This window comes from Emys orbicularis, chromosome 7 (assembly GCF_028017835.1).
Source record: "Emys orbicularis isolate rEmyOrb1 chromosome 7, rEmyOrb1.hap1, whole genome shotgun sequence".
Lineage (NCBI taxonomy): Eukaryota > Metazoa > Chordata > Testudines > Emydidae > Emys > Emys orbicularis.
This window is the reverse complement of record NC_088689.1, coordinates 41,345,293-41,369,835: the sequence shown is the minus strand read 5'-3', so window position 1 is coordinate 41,369,835 and position 24,543 is coordinate 41,345,293. Positions and strand designations below refer to the sequence as shown.

At 39.5% G+C, this 24,543-nt stretch overlaps 1 protein-coding gene across 3 annotated transcripts in view; it reads right to left on the bottom strand.

The window, feature by feature from the left end:
* The window catches only part of MICU1 (mitochondrial calcium uptake 1), a 237,289-nt gene that overhangs the window by 70,020 nt on the left and 142,726 nt on the right, over positions 1 to 24,543 (bottom strand). For all 3 annotated transcript variants that reach the window (XM_065407427.1, XM_065407426.1, XM_065407428.1), the window contains exon 7: positions 3,010 to 3,092. In XM_065407427.1, the coding sequence (XP_065263499.1) occupies positions 3,010 to 3,092 (83 nt within the window). The remainder of the gene's footprint in view (positions 1 to 3,009; positions 3,093 to 24,543) is intronic.

Below are 24,543 nucleotides of genomic sequence, written 5' to 3'. Positions count from 1 at the left end.
TATGAATGGTCGGAAATATAATGTTTCTGATTCGTATGGGCTGATGGAAGATGAGGGAGCTCAACACTGTTTAAAACCAGGCCAGTAGTATTTAGGGATACAGTAGCGTAATATTATGTTCTCATGATGTTGGCACCCCCTTGTCTTTGGTCACGGCCTTGCACAAGAACTAGTCTCTGGAGCCCCCTCCTGGGCCCTTCCCTGCCCTGCAATGGCCTTTCCCAGCCTTTGTCTTCTCCCAGCTCACCTCCAGCCAAGTCACATGAAAGTCTAAATCTCTTCTGGGGTAGCACAAACAAGTCCAAATCAAAGTCCAAACAAATCTTTAACTAATCCCCTTTCTGCCCTTCTCTTGTTGGCCCCATCTTGGGGATTCCCCTGCAGGAACCTAACCAGCTCCAGTAGAGTTCTTCCTCCTGTGTTTCCTGTCTGTTAAAACCTATCCCATGGTTCTCTACACCAGAGACACCTGTCTCCCTAACTGAGCTCCCTTAGTCTACTTATAAGAACTAGCTCCGCCTTCTTTGGCCAGGAGGTAATTAGTTAATCATCCCTCAGGTGCAGAGTATGACCAATTGGAGTTCTTAACCTTGTTTGATGGGGCTTAATCCCCCCATCACCTATCGCAAGTGGTGAATGGGGCCATGACTTGAGTAATAATTCTGAATTCATATTTCCACTCTGGAAGAGATGGATTGATGCAATAGTCCTGTAGTTTCATTTTACAAGCAATTATCTCAATCCATATCAATTGGGAATTATACACACACTATTGTGTGCATAACTGTAACAAATAAACTAGATGGAGGAAGTAAAGCATGTTACACAGCTCTTCCGTTGAAGTAAACAAACAGCAGTGATACTACACCCATAAGTGATGTGGGGCAGAATGGATCCCAAAGATTTCCTTTATTTTGAGAAAACAAAGTAAATTAAAATAAAATCTCGCCTGTTCTGGCCCTAGTTTTCAATGAATAATACATACCATCAGCATATTGTGTAACAGTCTCTCTAAAATTAATCAATATATGGTAAGAATTTGTAGCTAGATTATTCACAGATACCTTTATGTTCTCAGATATCCATGGACATTCTCAGTTGGAGTACCATTTCACGAGCATACATACTTTCCAATTGTTCTCCATTAAAAAGACTCAAAGGTAGAGTCACTTAGTCTGACACCAAATCCTGTGTTTCCACACACAACTGGTAGTTTCTGCTTTTGATTGTTATAAAATACTGACGGGCGATGTGTAGAGCTATAGTGCGTAGAGTTATAAAAGTATGGTAAAAATTATAAACTGCTCATACAATGCTTCTGTGTCTCCTTTAGAGTTGCTTGCTAAACTAATTTTCATTATACCCCTCCATAGTTCAGGGTTGGCTTAAATATTGTACAGGAAAAAATGACATGATTCCCAATTGTCACAATGAAGGACTATTTGTTATATGCAGTATTTTACAGCACAGTAGATTAATGTGTTTTGGAACCAAATACTAAAAAGATGAAACAAGGTAATCTTAGAAAATGAAAGTGAAAAATCACTATCAATTGTTACTTTGCTTTATATAACATTGCTTTGGAAGTTAAACTATTAGTAAGTGTAAGATATTACTCTTACTAATTTTGTTTGCTCTTCTTAATATACCTAGGCAGGAAAAGGAGCAAAGGAACTCTTCCAATGGAGAAGATATATTATTCATCCAGGAATTCAGCAGAAAATGCCAGAATGTCTGCAACGTCTGTAAGAGCTTAAAATGTTCTGCCTCTTGTTTAAAAAGTGTGGAGTTTGAGGGGAGAGGACTTGGATGAACATTAGATCTTAGCCTAGTTTTTCCATAAGAGATGCAGGCAGGCACTCAGACGCTATGATGAGAACATAAACATACTACTGAAATAGGATATGGTTGATATTTGTATAAGGGAGTCAGTGTTTAGAACACTGGCCACGCCACTAATTTGCATTCTGTGTATCTAATTATACTTTTGAATATTTTGGTTGTGTCTTGTTGTTCTGGAGGAAAATGAAACATTTGAAGTACAATCCAATATATTATTAATAATAACTGATGTTGGTATAAATGGATAATGGAGACAAATGTAGAATAACATTTTTTCCTTCTTTTTCCTCTGAATCTATTCCCTTGTTTTGTACTGTGCCTCATCATTCAGCTAGCTAATTACCTCCTTCTCTTTGTGAATGCATTCACCTTTCTTTTTCATCAGTCTTACAACTCTGGAGGTTTTCTATCATTTGGCAATTAAGGATGTTTTTTGAGTTTCAGAGCTCTTAAGCCTGTTTTCCACACAAATTGTGGTCCAAGAAAAAACAACACATCGCTAATCTGAAAGAGAGTGAACATGTGTACATACACATAGCAGAAATCAGATCTGTTTTGTCTCACCCTACCTCCAATGGACGATACCAATGCTGGGCTCAGGTTCATCACCTGAAAAGTCAAACTGTGTAAATCAAATATGATTGGGGATGGAATGTTACTTTGGTTGGGGAAAATTAACATAGGAAAGTAAATTCAAAGCAGTCAAGCAAAGATGCTAAAGTAGCTCTAAGCAAATGGATAAAGTCTTATGTTTCAGACAGATTAAGCACAGTTATTCACTATTATGACACAACAATGGCTTCGTAATAAAAATATGAGCAGGCAAGGTCAGAATCCCTAACACTAGTTACACTAGCACAGCAAATCATTTCTTCTGCTTGTGGAGCTAGGGTTGTCCATGAGACCTTCTCAAGACTCAAGTCATAGAACAATGATGGTGGCTTTAAGGATTATTGTGCATGTAATTCTCCTGGTTTAATTAAAGGTTCCCTACTGGAAGCTGGAGTGAAAAGGGTCTGCTGTGGTGCATAGAAAGAGCATGTATGAACTATCACCTATGTGCCAATACCTACTAGTAGCAAACCATCATAATTATGTTGTATAGTAAGCATTACAATTAAGTCTTAGGTTGTACATCTGTAAGAAGTCAACCTCCCAGAATTTTACCTGTTCAAACTCCTCCATATCCACTTCACCATCACCATTCAAATCAAACATCTTGAAGGCAATTTCAAAATTCCTCTGGGGAGCTACATAGGAAAAAACATAATTAAAATGAAAAATATTGACCAGTAAACAATATTCATTTGAATTAAGAAAGCAACAGAAATTAGATTAGAAAGGAATATTTGCTGCTAGCTGATCAAAAATGTATTATTGTATCCAAAAGCAGCTTTGTTTAATTCTTGTAACATACATCTATCAGAAATGTATGTAATTTTCTACTTCACTCCCGGAAGATCTTTGTCGTTCTGTCATTCATTCATTCATTCATTCAATATTTTCCCTATCCTTAGAGAGGCTCCTAATCTTGGCCTCCACCCCTCTTGCTGAGAACTCTGTAGGACTCCATATGGATATGTACATGTAAATACACAAGGGGAAAAGATGCTTTTAAAAATTTCAGTTAATTAAACCCTTTTCCTTTCTGAAGGCTGAGAAAGCTCACTCCAGTTCTCTAAACAGTACTCCAGCAACATTATAGAGACGTCAACATCTGATATTCCTAATATATAAAAACCAATAGAAATAAATTTGGAGTAGGTGTTCAGGCCATCTCTATACATCATAGAGAAGCAAACAGGTACAATTATTTTTGTTTTTGCAGATCAACTTTAACACTTTGTGGAGTGGCAAATGTGTCTGGCACATACGGCATTGAACTGGAAGTCTGGCAACCTGAGTTCTATTACAAACTCTGCCTTTGGCTCACTGTGTGACTTTAAGCAAGTCACTTAACCATCTCTGCCTCAGACAGCCCATCTGTAAAATGGAGATGCTACATTTGTAAAAGTATAAAGTACTGACCATTTTGGGGACAGAGGTCTTCAAATGTCAAATATAGCAACATCAGCCTTAGTGCAAACTATCCCATAAAATCCCACTAATGATCCTCATAGCCCTAATGTGGGCAGGCCACCGAATAATGTGCATACTTCAGTTTCCAGACATAATTAAATCCTGGAAGCTCCGTGGCTGAGACTTGGTGCAATTTTTGTACTTATGTGGATTACACAATTTTCTTTATTGTAAGTGTTCCAAATCCAATATGATTGAATTTTTTGCTAATTAGGGCTGTTGATTAATCGCAGTTAACTCACACAATTAACTCAAAAAAATTAATCACACTATTAAACAGAATACCAATTGAAATTTATTAAATATTTTTGGAGTTTTTCCTACATTTTCAAATATACTGATTTCAATTACAACACAGAATACAAAGTGTACAGTGTTCACTTTATATTATTTTTGATTGCAAATAGTTGCACTGTAAAAATGATAAACAAAAGAAATAGCATTTTTCAATTCACCTCATACAAGTACTATCATGAAAGCACAACTTACAAATGTCGATTTTTTTGTTACAAAACTGCACTCAAAAACAAAACAATGTAAAACTTTAGTGCCGACAAGTCCACTTAGTTCTACTTCTTGTTCAGCCAATTGCTAAGACAAACAAGTTTGTTTGCATTTACGGGAGATAATGCTGCCTGCTTCTTATTTACAATGTAACCTGAAAGTGAGAACAGGCGTTCGCATGGCATTTTTGTAGCACGCATTGCAAGGTATTTACATACCAGATATGCTAAACATTCCTATGCCCCTTCATGCTTCAGCCAACATTCCAGAGGATATGCTTTCATGCTGATGATGCTTGTTAAAAAAATAATGTGTTAATTAAATTTATGACTGAACTCCTTGGGGAAGAATTGTACGTCTCCTGCTCTGTTTTACCCACATTCCGCCATATATTTCATGTTATAGCAGTCTCGGATGATGACCCAGGACACGTTGTTCATTTTAAGAACACTTTCACTACAGATTTGGCAAAACACAAAGAAGGTACCAATGTGAGATTTCTAAAGATAGCTACAGCACTCGACCCAAGGTTTAAGAATCTGAAGTGCCTTCCAAAATCTGAGAGGGACAAGGTGTGGCGCACGCTCTCAGAAGTCCTTGTGACATACTATACCTTGGGGGAGCATCTTGTAACCCCCATATTCGTCATCTGTCTATAAGTGTGATATTGCATATAAAGCATGCCCTGTGAGGTATCAGGGAAAAGGTTATGATTGGCTGAAAGTCACTGTTCTATCTAAATATGTATATCTTTAGTGCATATGAAGTTATGAGATTGTGTTATATGGCTGTCACTAAAACATGCTGTAAATTGGGGAACCAGCCAGACATTACCTCCCCAGAAACAACAGCAAGGAAAGTAACCAACGCCCGGGCAGGGTGTCAAACAATCAACAGCCATTGTCCAGCAAAGGAGCTACAATTCAATGATTAACCTGCATAAGGTCACACCAAGGGAATTGCTCAACCTTGCCTGGGGACTCAACAATACCCCCAGACATGCCTGGACTTGTGTTCTCCAAGCACATGGACTAAGGGTATAAAACAGAACGCGGGGGCCCATGCTTCGCCTTTCACCTGCCCTGACCTATGCTGCAAGCAACAAGGACACTGAGAAGACTTAAAACTCCAAGAGAGGGGACTGGCCCAGGGTTTCAAGAGTGAAACCTGTATACTATGGACTGCAATATCCAGTGGGGTGAGAAAAACTGCTGAATCTCGGTGTTACCCAGTCTAATAGGGTTGAGAGTTTAGACTGCATGCTTATATTTTATTTCTTTTGGTAACCAACTCTGACTTTTTGCTTATAACTTAAAATATATCTTTGTAGTCAATAAACTTCTTTTACTGTTTATCTTTACCAGTGAGTTTCCCTTAAGTGTGTGGTAAATCTGCTCAGGTTTGCAAAGGCTCGTGTATATATCCACTTTCCATTGATGAAGTGGTAAACCAATTAATAAATCTGCACTGATCGTCTTGAGCAGTGCAAGACGTTATATTCCTGAGGTACAAGGCTGGGAGCTGGGGGGATTTGGCTGGTGCTTTGCTCCGTGTGATTCATGAGCGGCTCTGGGAGCATTCATGCAATCTAGCTGGATGTGGGGCTCCACATGCTGTTGTGCTGAGTAATCACAGTGCCTGGAGGGGCTTGCTGCTTGTCACTAGCAAAGCATTATGAGAGACAGTCCAGGCTGGAGAGTTAAGGGCGCACAGTGGTCCCACGGTCCCAGGCTGCACCCTGGGGATCCCGTCGGAGTCTTAAAACAGCAACACTCTCATGCGGAAACTAAAGAACCCAAACCATCAAAAAAGATAATCAACCTTCTGGTGGTGACATCTGACTCAGATGATGAAAATGAGCATGCATTGGTCCATACTCGAGCAGAACCGGTCATCAGCATGGATGCATTTCCTCTGGAATGGTGGTTGAAGCATGAAAGGAGATATGAATCTTTAGCGCATCTGGCATGTAAATATCTTGCAATGCTGGCTACAACAATGCCATGCGAATGCCTATTCTCACTTTCAGGTGACATTGTAAACAAGAAGTGGGAAGAATTATCTCCTGCAAATGTAAACAAACTTGTCTGTCTTAGCGATTGGCTGAACAAGAAGTAGGACTGAGTGGATTTGTAGGCTTTAAAGTTTTACATTGTTTTATTTTTGAATGCAGTTTTTGTGTACATAATTCAACATTTATAAGTTCAGCTTTCATGAAGAAGAGATCGCACTACAGTACTTGTATTAGACGAATTGAAAAATACTATTTCTTTTATTTTGTACAGTGTAAATATTTGTAACAAAAATAAATATAAAAGTGAGCATTGCATACTTTGTATTCTATGTTGTAATTGAAATCAATATATTTGAAATGTAGAAAGCATCCAAAAATATTTAAATATACAACATTCACTACGCAAGAGGATAAATGGACACAAGTCAGATATCAGGAATGGCAATATACAAAAACCTGTAGGAGAACACTTCAACCTCCCTGGCCACACAATAGCAGATGTAAAGGTAGCCATCTTACAGCAAAAAAACTTCAGGACCAGACTCCAAAGAGAAACTGCTGAGCTCCAGTTCATTTGCAAATTTGACTCCATCAGATCAGGATTAAACAAAGACTGTGAATGGCTATCCAACTACAGAAGCAGTTTCTCCTCCCTTGGTGTTCACACCTCAACTGCTAGCAGAGCACCTCACCCTCCCTGATTGAACTAACCTCGTTATCTCCATACTGATTTATACCTGCCTCTGGAGATTTCCATTACTTGCATCTGAAGAAGTGAGGTTCTTACCCACGAAAGCTTATGCTCCCAATACTTCTGTTAGTCTTAAAGGTGCCACAGGACCCTCTGTTACTTTTTACAGATTCAGACTAACACGGCTACCCCTCTGATACTTAACATTCTATTATTGTTTAACAGTGCGATAAATTGCGATTAATTTTTTTAATCACTTGATAGACCTCTTGCTAGTATATTCATTTCAAATCAAAAGAAAAAAGGAAAGTAAAAATAGGTCACATGGACCCACTCACTCCACAATAACATTGAGCTGCCATTCAAAAATAACTCCAGACACAATCTTACTTGGTTGGCAAGGTCCGGATGTTTCGCACTCAATGTAAAGGGAGAGAGATTGTGATGCTCAGTGTTATGCAGAAATCCCTTCTGTCCAATTTCTAAGTGAATGTGATGTTAACAAATATGATGGGAACACCACTGAACCCTGCTATAATGCAAAGTTCTGAGTGGGAGGTGAAAAAACTACTGAGAATCTTCATAAGGTATGCAGGACATCACCCAGGTGAAAAAGTTAATGTGTTTTATCATCACTGAATTGTGTAGGTTACCTTCAGCTAATTGTACTATAGCCTGCATTCCAGGCTAGAAGAGTTTCATTACATCTTTCCCCACTAGTATAACAAAAGCGTTTGTGCTTTACTGCTGACAAATTCAGCAGGCCAAATGTAGAGAATGTGTTAAGATAGCTTTCTGAATAACATTTAAGCAGATGTACAACACCACCAAACTTGACTTCAAGGATACCCTGCCATCAGGCCACTTGATGTACACAGCATATATAATTCTGCAGTTTTAAGTTTCTGTATTTCCAATTACTCTATTAAATGTAACATTTATTTTTGCTCTGAATTATAAGGGTCAAAACACCAGGTAGATAATACTTCCAGAGACTCAAAAAGTGTGCCCCATAATCATGTTTCTGCAGTGAATGACTCCTCAGGCTGGGCTGCACTGTAGTCTCAAGCCCTGGTTCTTGGATATTACCCACTCTGTCTTGATTTATCTGGAGTGAATTTATGATTCGGGCAATAAGCTATTTCACAACCTCTGCAAGAATGAGATTCTGATTTTAAAAATTCTCTCCTTGCACCCTTCCAATTCTTTCCTTGCTTTCTTGAAGAGCACGAATATTAACTACCATCCCAGCCACTTTGCAAAGTTTAAGTACTGCATTCAATTTGATTCTTACATAAGTATTGTATGAAATCCTCTGAGCAATTTTTTTGTTTTTTTCCGTTCACAGATCTAGTCCTGTGCTGAACAGACTGATTACGCTGGTGGAGAAAAAAGAGGGGATATGGAGAACTGAAACCCAGTTAGAGAGTGATAATAAAAACAATTACACATCTTAGTTTTTCCCTCAGCCTCACTTCTGGGATACAACAGGATACATTTTTAGCTAAGAACATTTGTTTTCCCCCTTTGTTAAAATTCTAGGGGTATGTCTACACCCAGACGCTAGTTCGGCGGCTGGGAATCGAAGTTCTGGGTTCAACTTATCGCGTCTTGTCTGGACGCGATAAGTCGAACCAGGAAGTGATCGCCGTCGACTGCGGTACTCCAGCTAGACGAGAGGAGTACCGCGGCGTCGACGGGGGAACCGCGGCGTCGACGGGGGAGCCTGCCTGCCGCGTGTGGACTGAGGTAAGTTCGAACTAAGGTACTTCGAACTTCAGCTACGTTATTCACGTAGCTGAAGTTGCGTACCTTAGTTCGAATTGGGGGGTAAGTGTAGACCAAGCCTTAGACTGTTTTCATAAAAAAAATACAGTACCCTATTCTCTCACACACACTGGGTAAAGACAGAGAACAAGGAACTCAACTTATCCTTTAGAAAAGCTTTTTCTCCCCTTCCCTAAATATATATATAAAAGATATATTTTAAGAAGACAATTTATAAAACCAGAATAGAAGTCTACCACTTGCAAAATTAAAATTAAAAACACATGGCAGTTACATCTTAGGAAAATCTGCAGGATCAGGTAGCTTTTTAAGAGGAAAAATTATTTTTTTAAATTAATTAACCCAATAATTATTATACTTAACTTTTTAATAATCTAAGCAATCTATTTCCTCCTTTAATATGGATGCCTAACTGCCATAATTTTTATGGAGCACTAGATGCACATAATAAATGGAAATCAGAATCAGATAACCTAGAAAATAGAAAAGACCTATTAGGTCATCTAGCTCTTACCTATTCTAGTGCAGGATTGTTGTCTACAGTACATACTCTAGTCCTCTGGCCAGCATAATTTTTAAGGTTCCAAGTCATATGATTTTAACATCTTCTTTTAGATGTATCGATTCCACAACCGAATACGTATCGCTAGTAGAATTACTTCCTGATATAAAGCCAACATTTCCCCTCTACTCTGAATTATACCACCTTGTACTACTCAGTTCTCTTTCTCCTAGATAAGTACATCCTTCAGATATTTGTAGCTAGTTAGGTCTGCCCATCTTGGTTGTAGCTTAGCCAACTTAAACATTGTTAGATCTTTACTTATGGGTCAGTCTCTTCAGCCTCATAATCATGTGCCATTCTTCTTGGAAATCTCTCAGATACTGAGACACCCAACACTGAATGCAGTCTTCTACCTGAAGTTGTCATCAAAGCCATTTAAAGAGCAATTATTGTAAACCAACAACCTCTTAATATCAACTTTCAAAGGAGTGCAGAGGGTCTACAAGAATCTCCTGATTCTGCTACGTACAATCTGGTTCACCAAAAAATGTCACGTGAGGTCTCAAATAAAAAATGATGTCACAATGATTGTCAATGTCACTATGAACCGTTATGTACAGATATGCCAATATGCTATGTTTGTGCCTAGAGACTAGTCACCAGTAAAGGTGAAAAGCAGGTTCTCTCAGCAAATAAATGTTCATCTATCTGGCTGATCACATATAAATAAACACTATGGCCTGGTCCACACTAACCCCCAACTTCGGACTAAGGTACGCAAATTCAGCTACGTTAATAACGTAGCTGAATTCGAAGTACCTTAGTCCGAACTTACCGTGGGTCCAGACGCGGCAGGCAGGCTCCCCCGTCGATGCCGCGTACTCCTCTCGCCGAGCTGGAGTACCGGCGTCGACAGTGAGCACTTCCGGGATCGATTTATCGCGTCTAGACAAGACGCGATAAATCGATCCCAGAAGATCGATTGCCTGCCGCCGAACCAGGAAGTAAGTGTAGACGTACCCTATGTTTCACAATGGGTCCCCTATCAGCAGTCTGGACTGACTGCAAATGAAGGATTAAGATTTTCCAATAGAAAAACAGGAAGAAAAAGCAGCCTGGGCGTAAGAGGGAGGGGTTTGCACCACTATATTTGGGAGGCAAAGACGACACCCTGGCACTTGTCATTGAGCAAGGAAAAAAGAGCACTTTTGCTTTATAAAAGAGGGGTCTCAACCAAGCTTTGAAAATCGCTGAAGAGAACTTTGGGTGAGATTAACTGCTTTAGGCAGGTTAACTTGTTCAGTCTTCAGAAAGTGCGTTACGATTTTGTTCTACATGTAAGCTTGTTTCCAAGATTCTTACTCATAATTACTTGAATCTCTATTCTCTTTCATAATAAACTTATTCTCGTTTTTACTACAAATATATCTTAGGCCTCCGATGTTAAGCAAGGTGCCGGTTCTGAGCTGCACAAACTGCTGATCTGATAAACTGGTTTGTTCTCTTCCTTTGGGAACACTGGGCCTGATAATTCTGTGAGTGTTCAGTGGACAAGTGGCTGGACACTGCAGGGAACACTCCAGGGACTCAGACAGTGGCGGATTAATAATTTTGCCGCCCCTAGGCCGGGAAATAATTGCCGCCCTGGCCCCGCCCCGACTCCGCCCTTTCCCGCCCCCATTCCAACCCCCTCCCCAAAGTCCCCGCCCCAACTCCACCCCCTCTCTTCCCCTATTGGATCCCTTCCCCAAATCCCCGCCCACGCCTCTGCCCCCAGCGTTCCCCTTCCTCCCCCCTCCCTCCCTGCCCCGCAAAACAGCTGTTTCGTGGCGCAAGCGCTGGGAGGGGAGAGAAACAGGACGCGGCGGTGCACTTGCAGAGGAGGCGTAGGTGAGCTGGAGCAGGGGGGCGGGGCGCGGAGGGGAGCTTCCGCCCCTGCAAACTTGCCGCCTTAGGCCTAGGCCTTGTCGGCCTAGGCAATAATACGGCGCTGGACTCAGAGGTTGGCATGTGCCTATTGCTACCTGTGCAGATGGAGTGAGGCCTGGAAAATAGTTCTTCTGTTACCACAGGCTGGTGCATTCGGGGAGCTGATCCACAGCAGGCACAGACAAGGCTGCTTCATACGAAGAGCAGGTGGTGATGAGGTGCCTCACAACCCTAAGTGCCCTCAGACACAGTTATCTCCTCCCTTTTCTGTAACTTGATGCCTCTGTGTAAATAATCAAAAACTGCTTTGGCTTTTTTCTTTTTTTTGGGGGGGGGGGGGGGGAGAGAAGAAGGGGCTGAAATGTTGCATTTCAAACAAAAGCTCTTTGTTTCTGTCCGCCTTCACTCCATGGTCACATATGGCATTACTGCTAACCAGGATTTTTTCATTTCATTATTTCCCCTTAGATACGTTAAATCTGTGTTTTTCTAAATTCAATCTCATTTTCTTTTCTACGCATATTTCTAAGCTCTTTATGTATTCAGCATTATTTCTCTGCCATCACTGGCATCTGCAAATATCATTAATATGCTGTTTACCCACTTCTTCAAGCTCTTTAAGAAAGATGTTAAAGCAGGCCAGACTGAACACCGATACCTGTGCTAACCCATCTGTCTCCCAATCTGATGCATTGCCATTTATCACTTCTCATTGTCTGCAGTTCTTCAGCCATCTTTGTTCCACGTAATGGTGGAAACAGCCAAACCAGTTTTAATGAATTTTGTGAAGACAATTTCTTGAGATAAATTGTTTATTAAAATCCATATCCATATTTACTACATTCCCCTTTTCCACTAAGTTGGAAATTATTGTAAAGAGCAGCCACATTTTTCTGGCAAGATTTGTACAAACAGAAATAAATCCCTACATAAAAGCTTGATGAAAAAAAACGAAAAACTACCTGTAATGCCTCTAAACGTGAGAATTGTACCATCCAACCTGATCACAGACCGGCTGCAAGGACTTCATAAAAGAAACAACCGATTCTCAATCCATCATTATAAAGTCATAAAGGGATGTTCAGCCAATTAGATGGACTGATTAAGCACGTTCAATCCAACCATGTCATTTTGAACAGAAGGTACATTATTCAGTGGAACAGTTTCCATAGAATAGTAGTTCTTTACTGCAGTTTACTAATATCAGAAGCACTGTATAACAACCACCAAAAAATAGGCAAGTATTCGTTCCTATCAGTTTTTCACATTTTATCATTTTTGGAGCTGTCTTATTTGACCTATTCTCCTCCTCTCCCCACACCCCCAAACTGTTGCTCCATATTGAAGGAATCTCTCCCTCTTCATTAATCCCCCATCCCCCAATTAATATAGCAAGTTTTAATGTTCACGAAAGGAAGGGTCTAAAGAGCATCAATTTCAGTCAAGCATATCCTGGGCAGGTTCTGGATAAGCAAAGCCTCCGTCATCCAACTAACAAACCTGCACCTTTGACCTAAAATATCCACTGCCGTTCTGGTCCTATTCCTTTACTGAGCAGAGCCAGCCAATTTTCTGTACTCAAAAATATGAGCAAGGGAGAGTTAACTTAACAAATTTGAACTGGGATCTCCAGAGATTAAGAGCCGAGCCATAGAATATACATCAATAGGCCAAAAATTTGATCCAGATCAAAGTAATCTGTTCCAAATGCCTGCAAATAATTCGAGATTTATAATTTTTTATATTTACTCAGGCTGTCAAGCAATTAAAAAAATTAATCGCGATTAATCATGCGATTAATCGCACTGTTAAACAATAATAGAATACCATTTAAATATTTTTGGATGTTTTCTATGTTTTCAAATATATTGATTTCAATTACGACAGAGAATACAAAGTGTACAGTGTTCACTTTATTTTTGATTTCAAGTATTTGCACTGTAAAATAAACAAAAGAAATAGTATTTTTCAATTCACCTAATACAAGTATTGTAGTGCAATCTCTTTCTCATGAAAGTTGAACTTACAAATGTTGACTTAATGTACAAAAAAACTGCATTCAAAAATAAAACAATGTAAAACTTTAGAGGCTACAAGTCACTCAGTCCTACTTCTTGTTCAGCCAATCGCTAAGACAAACAAGTTTGTTTACATTTACAGGAGATAATGCTGCCCTCTTCTTGTTTACAATGTCACCTGAAAGTGAGAATAGGCATTCGCATGGCATTGTTGTAGCCAGCATCGTAAGATATTTACGTGCCAGATGCGCTAAAGATTCATATCTCCTTTCATGCTTCAACCACCATTCCAGAGGAAATGCACCCATGCTGATGATGAGTTCTGCTCGATAACGATCCAAAGCAGTACGGACCAATGCATGTTCATTTTCATTATCTGAGTCAGATGCCACCAGCAGAAGGTTGATTTACATTTTTGGTGGTTCGGGTTCTGAAAGCATGCTCCACATCTCGTCCCTCTCAGATTTTGGAAGGCACTTCAGATTCTTAAACCTTGGGTCAAATGCTGTAGCTATCTTTAGAAATCTCACATTGGTATCTTCTTTGCGTTTTGTCAGATCTTCAGTGAAAGTGAACAACATGTGCTGTGTCATCATCCGAGACTGCTATAACATGAAATATATGACAGAATGCGGGTAAAACAGAGCTGGGGACATACAATTCTCCCCAAGGAGTTCAGTCACAAATTTAATTAACGTATTTTTTTTAACGAGTGTCATCAGCATGGAAGCATATCCTCTTGAATGGTGGCCGAAGCATGAAGGGGCATATGAATGTTTAGCATATCTGGTACATAAATACCTTGCAAGGCCAGCTACAAAAGTGCCATACAAATGCCTGTTCTCACTTTTTGGTGACATTGTAAATAAGAAGAGGGCAGCATTATTGCCTGTAAATGTAAACAAACTTGTTTGTCTTAGTGATTGCCTGAACAAGAAGTAGGACTGAGAGGATTTGTAGGCTCTGAAGTCTTGCATTGTTTTGTTTCTGAGTGCAGTTATGTAACTAAAAAAATAATAATATATATTTGTAAGTTGCGCTTTCACAAGGAGATTGCACTACAGTACTTGTATGAGGTGAATTGAAAAATATTGTTTTTTTGTTTATAATTTTTACAGTGCAAATATTTGTAATAAAAAATAATATACACTGATTACAATTACAACACAGAATACACAATATGTAGAAAAACATCAAAATATTTAATAAATTTCAATTGGTATTCTATTGTTTAACCGTGTGATTCAAACTGCGATTAATTTTTGAGTTATTCGCGAGTTAACTGTGATTAATCGACAGACCTAATATATACTCAATTTAAATGATCAACATCTATGCAAGAGGTGGAATTAAAAGAATACAGCAGTAGACAGTTAAAAAAGTAACTGAGTAGCCTCCATTACCAGACAGCACTACATTAAAAGCTAAATCAGAAATGAGTGAAGACCACAGGAAAGAGGGGGATTTTACTTTTTAAAAAGGTTCTTCGGCCCTTTTATTTTAATTTAAACGCAAACTAGTAGAAGCTATATTTAAGCAAGCCATTCATTTAACACTTTTCCTGTGTTGTACCTGTCTTTTCTATAGTTGTGAATCAGGCATTATTTACTGAAGCTTGCAAACTTGTCTCAAGTGCTTTCGAATGTGGAATTGTTGTCAATTCCAATATGCTTGCTATTCACACGTATGGAACAAATAAACACTACATAGGAAAAGTGTTACCTGCCTAGACACATGCCTGTAATCCAACAAATGCCTGATATGCCAAACTGTTGACTGAGCAATCTGAATAATTTCCCTTTCAGACCTGTATGAATATGATCCTCGAGTAGTTTTCTTTTCTGTGATGTTTCACATTTATGTAACTTTACTTTTTAAGAGGGGGAAAACTTACTTACTGCTTGCTACTCCTTTGAAAGCCCTGAAGTATCCCATTTTTCTGTTTGAATTTCAGCATGGTGTACAAGCAGCTCAAGACTTGAATGTCAGTTTTGAAGTTTAATAACTCTACAAGTGACTCGAGTAAGGAATTAGAGTGTTTTATTAGAAATTATTTCCAGAAAAAATGACTCATTTGTAGCTTAATATTTGAATAGCTACTCCCCACCTCCATCCCTCTGCCCCAAAGTGAAAAAATGCAAGTTAAAGGGGCACAATATGTAAAGTTTATAAAATATTTGAGGTTTATAATCAGTCTCCAAAATAGAAGATCCTTCAACAAAGAAAGTATATCACAACCAAAAGAGTGCTGTTTTAAATCTAAAACCAATAGCACGCTTTTTCTTTTTGCTATCTTTGGGTTCAAAAACGTTAAAAAACATCTTACCTTTCTCCCCACCTGCCCCCAACAATGATTAATAAAGATTTATATTTTTTAAAGCCTGTGAATCAGCATGCTGATTTTTCTCTATGACTCAGCATGCTGGCTTCTTGGCCCAACTTCCAATCTTTTTTGTGTGAGGGTATTTCAGCGAGGACATTATCTCCAGGAACGAATCAGGGCCACATAAAAGTTCACCCTCATAAGACTGCCCTTGGAGGCTGAGCAATGGCTTGTAGATGATTAAACAGTTTCAATGATAACAGGGAAGAAACAGATTATAGACCTTTATATAACTGGGAGCCAAGGGACAGCATGTTATATCTGTTAATGGAGTAACAAAAAAACCTTACAATTATGTCTGGAAGGATTAGATTTTTATTTCACTGTACTCACACAAACTGACGAAAAATATTTCCATCATCAAAATTTACAAATAGGCAAAGTTTAAAAAAAAAAAAAAAAGCTGCTGGAGAACTGAGCAGAGTTTGATTTAAGGGTGTTAAATATATTTTGACATGTGGTGTTGACAATTTGTGTTTTCATGGTTATAAAGCTTTAACTTTTTGAATCTCAATGTCTACCGTCACTAAATTATTGTCTACCCTGTCCAACAATTTCCTGCAATTGTGAACATTTAAATGAAAATAGAAAAAAAAGCTTAAAAATAATCATCGATATTATCTGTCAAAACTATAACAAAATAAAAATCAATTCTGCCAAGCCTACTTATAATAAGGCCGAAATGTATACTTGATGCATTTACTGTTTGGGGGGGGGGGGGGGGGAGGAAGCAAGGCAAATAGGTGCTATATAGTACTGGAGTGAAGAATGTAATTTAATAAGCAATTACATTTAATAAGAAATGACTGCAAAGCTTAACTCGGATCAAAACACTAATGAGGAATCAGACTTCTCAAGAGTACATGAAATATATTATAAAACATTAGAACATTTAGTAGAAAGTTGTCTTCAGGAAGGATTAGTTCAAGAAGAGAAGCACAGAACAGTTAAGATTCTTCTCTATGAACAAAAATATGGCCCATACACTTGTAGAGTGTTAACACAGCTGTATCTTGAACATATGCAGCTAATCCTATTCAAACCAGGATTCTACAGCTTAAAGCTAGGAAATTCACTGGTTTGAATAGGATTAGCTGCATATGTTGAAGATACTGCTGTGTTAACACTCACAATATGTATTCATTTTCAATGAACACTCCTGCCAGTGAGGTGATATGCTGGTAAACCAGGTGCCAACTCTTGCCAAGGCTGTAGGTGTCAGCTAAGCACTGATATATTCAGAGCTGGAAACCAGACCAACTCACTATACGTTAATATTATTTAAGATAGGTATTAGTCTTGTAAAGCTGCAATTAGTGTTTAGACTCTATAAAATGCTTGTAAGTTGGCGCATGCATCAATCGTATTTGTAAACTTTATATCCCATGCTATAAGGTAATATGTAAGTTTTGCTTTATTATTGTAAAAATGCCTGCTCTGAACTTCTGAATCTAGGCAGGAAATGTGGTTCCCTCGCCCATCATGAAGGACTATCAAGGATAAAAACTTTGTTGATTGCCCAAGCAACCCATGAAGAAGTTACGTGCAGGAGCCCTTGTCGCATCGATTTGAACTCTGGGGGGAAGAGCATATAAAGATGATCACAAGAAGAAATAATTATCTCTTTGTTGTTTGGATTCTCACAAGGGCTTGAGCTAAGAAACAAAAACAGAGATCCCAGGGTCAACTTGGGTTAACCCTAAAAGACATTCAGTGGACTGATTATTACATCTCTGTCACCTTTTAGAAACAAAGATTAACTCATTTGTGCATATATGTTGCCTGCTTTAACCTGTAAATAACTCTCTCATTTCTTTTTCCTCGTTAATTAATCCTTAGTTAGTTTACTATAGGATTGGCTACCAGTGTTGTCTTTGCTGAGAGATCTAAGGTACAAACTGATCTGGGGTAAGTGACTGATCTCTTGGGACTGGAAGCAACCTGAATATTTTGTGCTTTTTGGTGTAAGTGACCATTTATCACTGCCTGGGTGGCCAGACAGACTGGAGTGCCCAAGCGGACTGTTTGTGACTCCATGGTAACACTTGTTTAGTGCTTCAGGAGGTCACATTTGTTACTGGGTTGGTGAAATCTAATTATAGAATATACAGACAGTTTGGAGTGTCTGCCCTGCTGTTTTACAGTCTTCCCTGAAGCTGGAACTCATGGTTGTGAACCACTCCACACAGCGTGACATGAGGTTTTGTCCACATGCACGTTTGTGAAAACTAAGTCTTGGGAATAAATCTAGGTGAAGGTTCCTGCCAGGACCATTCACAAGTCATCTTGAAATCTCTGAGAGATTGGAAGAAAAGGAAGACATCACACAATCCCAAACAGGAGAACTGGCAGCAGTGCCTGCAGCTTGTGGCAGTCTATGGTCAGGGAAATACATGGCAACCTGGCTGTGTTCCAGAAGCATGACCAGGGGAGGATGCAGGAGAAAGTATACCTAAGGATGGATTCTATCAGGCATCCTCTGGAAAAGCATCTTGCACAGATTGCTGGCCTATCTAAGAGGGCAGCAACTACCTATGCAATGTAGGACCGCTTGGATATACAAAGGTGGCATCACAAGGCAGTGCGCATATACATAAAAGTGTAATTACTTTGTGTGAACGTGAAGGGGAAAAAATTGGGGAAAAAAATAAGAACTTCAGAAAAAGAATCCTATTGAATTCTATAAAAATTGTATCTTTTCTCAGCATTTTCAACTATCCTCCTGAATTTAATAGAGGATTATAACTAAAGTTAAGATTCTGTCATGGGTATTTTTTACTAAAAGTTAGGGACAGGTCACAGCCAATAAACAAAAATTCATGGAAGCCTGTGACCTGTCCCTGACCTTTAGTAAAAATACCCAGGGGGTGGGGTGGTGGAAGGGATTAACAATGAGAGCACTGCCAGTGGCTGACCTCTGGCAGCTGTTCCAGTCCCACTGCTACTCTGGCAGCCCCGGGGCCGACCGCCAGCCAGCTGCTCCCACAGCCTTAAGGCTGACTGCCAGCCGTGATTCCAGCCCCGCCACTGCTCCAGCCCCACTGGGGATGACCCAACCCCAGCCACTGCTCCAGCCCTGGGGCTGTTGCTCCAGCAGTCTTGGGGCTGCCAGCAGCTCCAGTCCTGCCCCGGAAGAAGTCAAGAGGTCCCAGAATTCACAGAATCCAGGACCGCCGTGACAGAATCGTATCTTTAACTATAACCCTTCTAAAGGATAATTTTAAAAACCTACAAAAGGGATATCACTATTAGATTTTATAAAATCCTATTTTAAAAAAATTCTACAAGAATTTTTCGTAGAAGACTGCTGCAAAAAATTGTCCACAGTTCTTGCTTCCAGTGTTTTGTGTCCTTCTCTCTTAGTCAGAAATAAATGCTGGCATTCTTAGATTGGGAATCCATACATGTAGCCAAATATAATGCTTTTCCTTGTGGGACAGACGGTAAGAAATGCATTAAAAATTTCCTAACATTCTCGAGGCCTACTTATCTCCTGCTACCTCTTCCCTGAAGTGTCCCCACAATCACAGGGCAATCCAAATCACACTGAATTAGTCCTTACTCTTGTTTGTAAGCGATAGGTCATCCAACCAGGAAAAAGAAATAATATTATGTGATTTAAGTGACAATTACATTGCTTGGATATTTATCTGGAATATTATCAGCTGCCTAACAAGTGAAACATGTTCAAACAGCCATCGGGGATTTTTTATCACCAGGAACTGATTAAACCCACTGATCCCTGTCTTTAGTGAGAAGCAAAGAAGCTGTTGAGTTCCCACTGCCCAGAACTGCCTCTCTATCGTGGCCAGCATATTACTGATTACAAAATGATAGACCAGGGATCGGCAACCTTTGGCTGCGCGGGCTGAGGGATGTGCTGGCCGCCACTTCCTGCAGCCCCCATTGGCCTGGAGCGGCAAACCACGGCCAGTGGGAGCCGCGATCGGCCGAACCTGCAAACGTGGCAGGTAAACAAACCAGCCCGGCCCGCCGGGGGGCTTACCCTGGCAGGCCGCGTGCCAAAGGTTGCCGATCCCTGTGATAGACCCTAAATAAAAGCAACATTAAAGATTATTCATGTCAGCTAATTCAATCATATAGGCATTTTAATATTTTAGTTCCATGGCAGAATTGTCAACTTTTACATAACACTAGAAAAAAGCCAACATATTCTAAAATTTAAAATTGATTGTAGCTTTCAATAATCAGAAATTGCAATTGCATTATTCTACTTCATTTTTTAAATAAAAATTAAAAAAACTGAACAGTACCAGCCCTCTTTATAGGTGTGGAAAGGAGTACTTCTATAAATCAGAGAAGTATCTCCTACTCATGTGTAGAGTGAGAGAACCAGGAAACAAAATAGAGCTACTCCTTTCCAATACCCTGCCATTTAAGGCAAATGTACAATTTTAATACATAGCACTTCAATAATTAAGAAATTTTCTTTTCCTGCATTCAAACAATAAATTGCAACATTCCAGCTGCTATAAACACCCTCTCTCCATTCTCATTCGTACACACATGCCCTCTATGCAAAATTAAAGGGCAAGGAATGTTCAGCTAACCATCTGATCTAACCAATAAATATCCCCAGAGTGCTTAACAGTTATCAATTTATTGTTAGAACAGCTTTTCTGGGAGCAAAAATACTACACATAATAAAGCAACAGCATTATTAGTATTATAACAAATAGCATGAACTGCACCATGCTGAAATACAATCATGCCTGGTTCATGGGTATGCCTCTGTATACAAATGGTAGGAAGTTGTGGCAAATGGTTGATGTAAGCTGCCATTCAAAGTTAGAGGATCAATGTAGGTATTTTACTTTTTTGTTTTTAAATTAAATAAAATTGGATTCAGCTAGTTTCCCCCCATAAGGTTCCTTTATTGTTGGTGCCAGTGGACCTGATCTTCTTAATCCAGTGGGCACCAGAATGTGACTTAAAAATTTATGGATCATGTCTGACTGCAGGAGGGTCTAAAAATACATTTCTTCAACTATAAAATGCAGAGTGACTGATAAGACTTGCTTGAGGAAGAAAGATAACTGGAGATTATAAGATAAAAAAGTACAATCTAAGACAGTGGCTCTCAATATTTCCAGACCACTGTACCCCCTTCAAGAGTCTGATTTGTCTTGTGTACCCACAAATTTCACCTCACTTAAAAACGTACAAAATCAGACATAAAAATACAAAACTATCATAGCACGCTATTACTGAAAAATTGCATACTTTTTCATTTTTACCGTATAATTATAAAATAAATCAATTGGAATATAAATATTGTATTTACATTTCAGTGTATATAATACAGAGCAGTATAAACAAATCATTGTCTATGAAATTTTAGTTTGTATTGGCTTCGTTAGTGCTTTTTAGGTAGCCTGTTGTAAAATTAGGCAAATATCTAGATGAGTTGATGTACCCCCTGGAAGACCTCTGAGTACCCCAGGGGGTACACGTATCCCTGGTTGAGAACCACTGATCTAAGAAAAAGGACAGAACTTTCCACCCTTCATATGGTATGTTTAACAAACCAACTAAGCGCTGACATTGACATCCCTTATAAAAGAAGCTGCCTGCCCTCCAACTAAAGAGGAAAAAAGTACAGGTAAAAAATAAAGAAAGATCTTATCCAATGTATACACAGTCAAATCACTTCATAGAGAAAACATGAACAGTTTAGCTGAAATTCAGTGTTGGGGTTGCTAAGACTGAAACAGTAATTTCTTATTGTAGGTCTCTTTAGAATTTTTTAAAAATTATCCTTTCCAATATCAAGAAAATGAACTGTCTCAACACACATGCACATATTTATGATGGGGCACACTTGAAATCTAGTATATCAGTAGAGATACCTTAATTGGAAGAGTCAAATTGACATCATTTGTACATTTCAAAAGAAGCCTGAAATAAAATCACAGCCCCAAATATGCAGCGCTTGGGTGTATTTAAAAAAACAACAACTGTACTTTGAAAAACGTATAATGTACACTTAGGGTATGTCTACACCCAGCCGCTAGTTCGGCGGCTGGGAATCGAAGTTCTGGGTTCGACTTATCGCGTCTTGTCTGGACGCGATAAGTCGAACCAGGAAGTGATCGCCGTCGACTGCGGTACTCCAGCTAGACAAGAGGAGTACCGCGGCATCGACGGGGGAGCCTGCCTGCCGCATGTGGACCGAGGTAAGTTCGAACTAAGGTACTTCGAACTTCAGCTACGTTATTCACGTAGCTGAAGTTGCGTACCTTAGTTCGAATTGGGGGGTAAGTGTAGACCAAGCCTTAGACTACTATGAAGCCCAAGGTACCCAGAGACTTCTGAGACACAATGTCTGTGGAAGGCTGTGAATACTGACCCTCCAGCAAGCTGACCTAGAGGGGAAAGACTGTAGTTGTAGAGCACCCAATGGGAAGGAAAGTTTGTGCAAATGAATTCCATCTCCCATGTTCCACAGATCCTCATCCCAGACCATTTCTCCCATGATCTGGCTGAACATCCTATGAAAGTCATTACAGCCCCCAGAGCTGTACAAACTTCCAAGAGGCCTCAAAAAGGACATACAAATCCAAGTTGTCCTGTGAGCTGACAAAATATAGAGAGAAAGTCAGCTGCTGTTTTTGGAGTGGAGGGGAAGGAACTTGGATAGGCAGGAAGAAGATGGAAAGGGAATGTGGTCCCTAGCTGCCAGGTTGAGAGGGGGAGGTTCCTATACCTTCTCAAATAGTTTTTCTGGAGTATAAGACAAACGGTGACTGGGATCCTCATTGACCCAATGCCCATCCCCTCTTCTCATCTGCAGATCTCCAGAATAGTTAGTCTGGGAGAAGGGATCCTCTGGGCCCTACAACCTGTCCTGGTGGCTAAACATCAATTAGCAGAGAATTGATTGCACCCTGTTAGCATGTTAAGGGGGAAACACTGGCCATGAGTGAAGTTGTCCTGACCCAGCTGTATATGATAGGGTCACTATTGCAATGTGTGTGCACACATGCACCTAGTCACAGTAAATACTTTGCAGTTTTATGGTTTAAAGATGAGTATGGAAATTAGTAGTGGAGGAGTAAAAATAAGCACACTCATTCCCTAGCATCCCACCACTATGTGATAATCAACACAGTATGACAGGCAGGGTATTACTGGGTAATTATTGTATGGTTTGGGTAGGACCTTTACATGCTTCAGAAGTGTAATAATCTCTTGTATAGATTGTGTTACTACCATTATGAAATGGGATAAACAACTTGAAATTGATAATATTTGCACAGGTTAGACCTTAATGCATGTCTGAGAAGATTTCATTTAAAATAGAATAATATTAAATGACTTCAGAAATTTCACCTTGCTAGTATGCACATATGCCTCATTTGTATACAACAATTTTGTGAATACAAGGTTCCTAAGTGCAAAGAGGCAAGTGTCTAATAGGAAGCCTATTACATAGAAGTTTATAAATTAGACACAGGGTATGAAAGATTCTGTTTGTTCCCTGCCCCAATGTGACCTATTCATTAGCAAGATGTACCAAAACTGTGAGAGACCTTATATGTTAAGCATGAGACATATGCCACGTGCTTTTCCCTACACTGGTGTCAAGTGGTAGTGTGGAGAAGGAGGATGATGGGTTTTTAAATGATTTCTAACTTCGATTTAATCCATCAAGGAAAAATTCAAAAAAGTTTCAATGAAAAAGGAGATTTATTTGCTGATTCACCTTTCCATTTTGCTTGCAAGTTAGCGAACTAGAGAAACAGTGTGATTTTAATGGCAATTACTTATATATTTTGGCTCTAATGACAATTAATGTCAAACTTACCCCCTCAAACCTGAAAATGGACAACCTGCCAATGTCTAGGATTAAAGTGCAACCCTTATCTTTCAGCAACATCACATCAGTTACAGGATAACCTTCAAGGACTGTGGGAAACAAAAACTTCTACTTTAAATGCTCTGTCCAACTGCCCAAAACAAGAGTCTGGAGACAATGCTGTGTAAATAAAACTCTTAAAGCCTGGAATCCCCCGGGGAAACCTGATAAAGGATAACATTCTAACAACTTCACAGTTCTGGACTATTACTGCCACTGACTCACATTCATTCTCTTTCCTTATGTGCTGTGATACCAGCAAGCAACTTGCCTGTCCCTGGCATATATTAGAATCAGCACTGTGCCTCCTGTCTGTAATAGCAATAAATGCTCCTTCCGAAACAGAAGATGGACACATTGCAGTGACCACTGTGCTACAAACACGAGTGCTTATTTCAGTGGGACATATGGATCATAAGCCCCACCACCTCTCTCAACAATGTGTATTCTTCATTATATGAATACCAGCATATTCGGTCCAATACAAAAAGAAGAAGGGACAGTCTCAGCCCCATGGAGCTTACAGAGGCAGGTAATATAGTTCAGATATGTGATGCACCGTTATATATATACTTATATGATCAGTAAATTGAAGGTCAGACTTTCAAACACGGCAACAACAAAAAGAAATATCATGTACACTATTTACCTACGGGTGGGTTATTTTGTCCAAGAGCCTTGTAAAAAAAGAATGTTCATGGTTAAGATTTTGTCGTGGCTATTTTCAGTAAAAGTCAGGGACAGGTCATGGGCAATAAACAAAAATTCATGAAAGCCAGTGACCTGTCTCTGACTTTTAAGAAAAACAACTGACAAAATGGGGCTGAGGGAGGGATGAGAGCCTGACCCCTGCTGCGTCAGGGGAGGGGTGGCAGCACCTGCTGCCGCTGCGGCTGCCAGCTCTGGAGTCC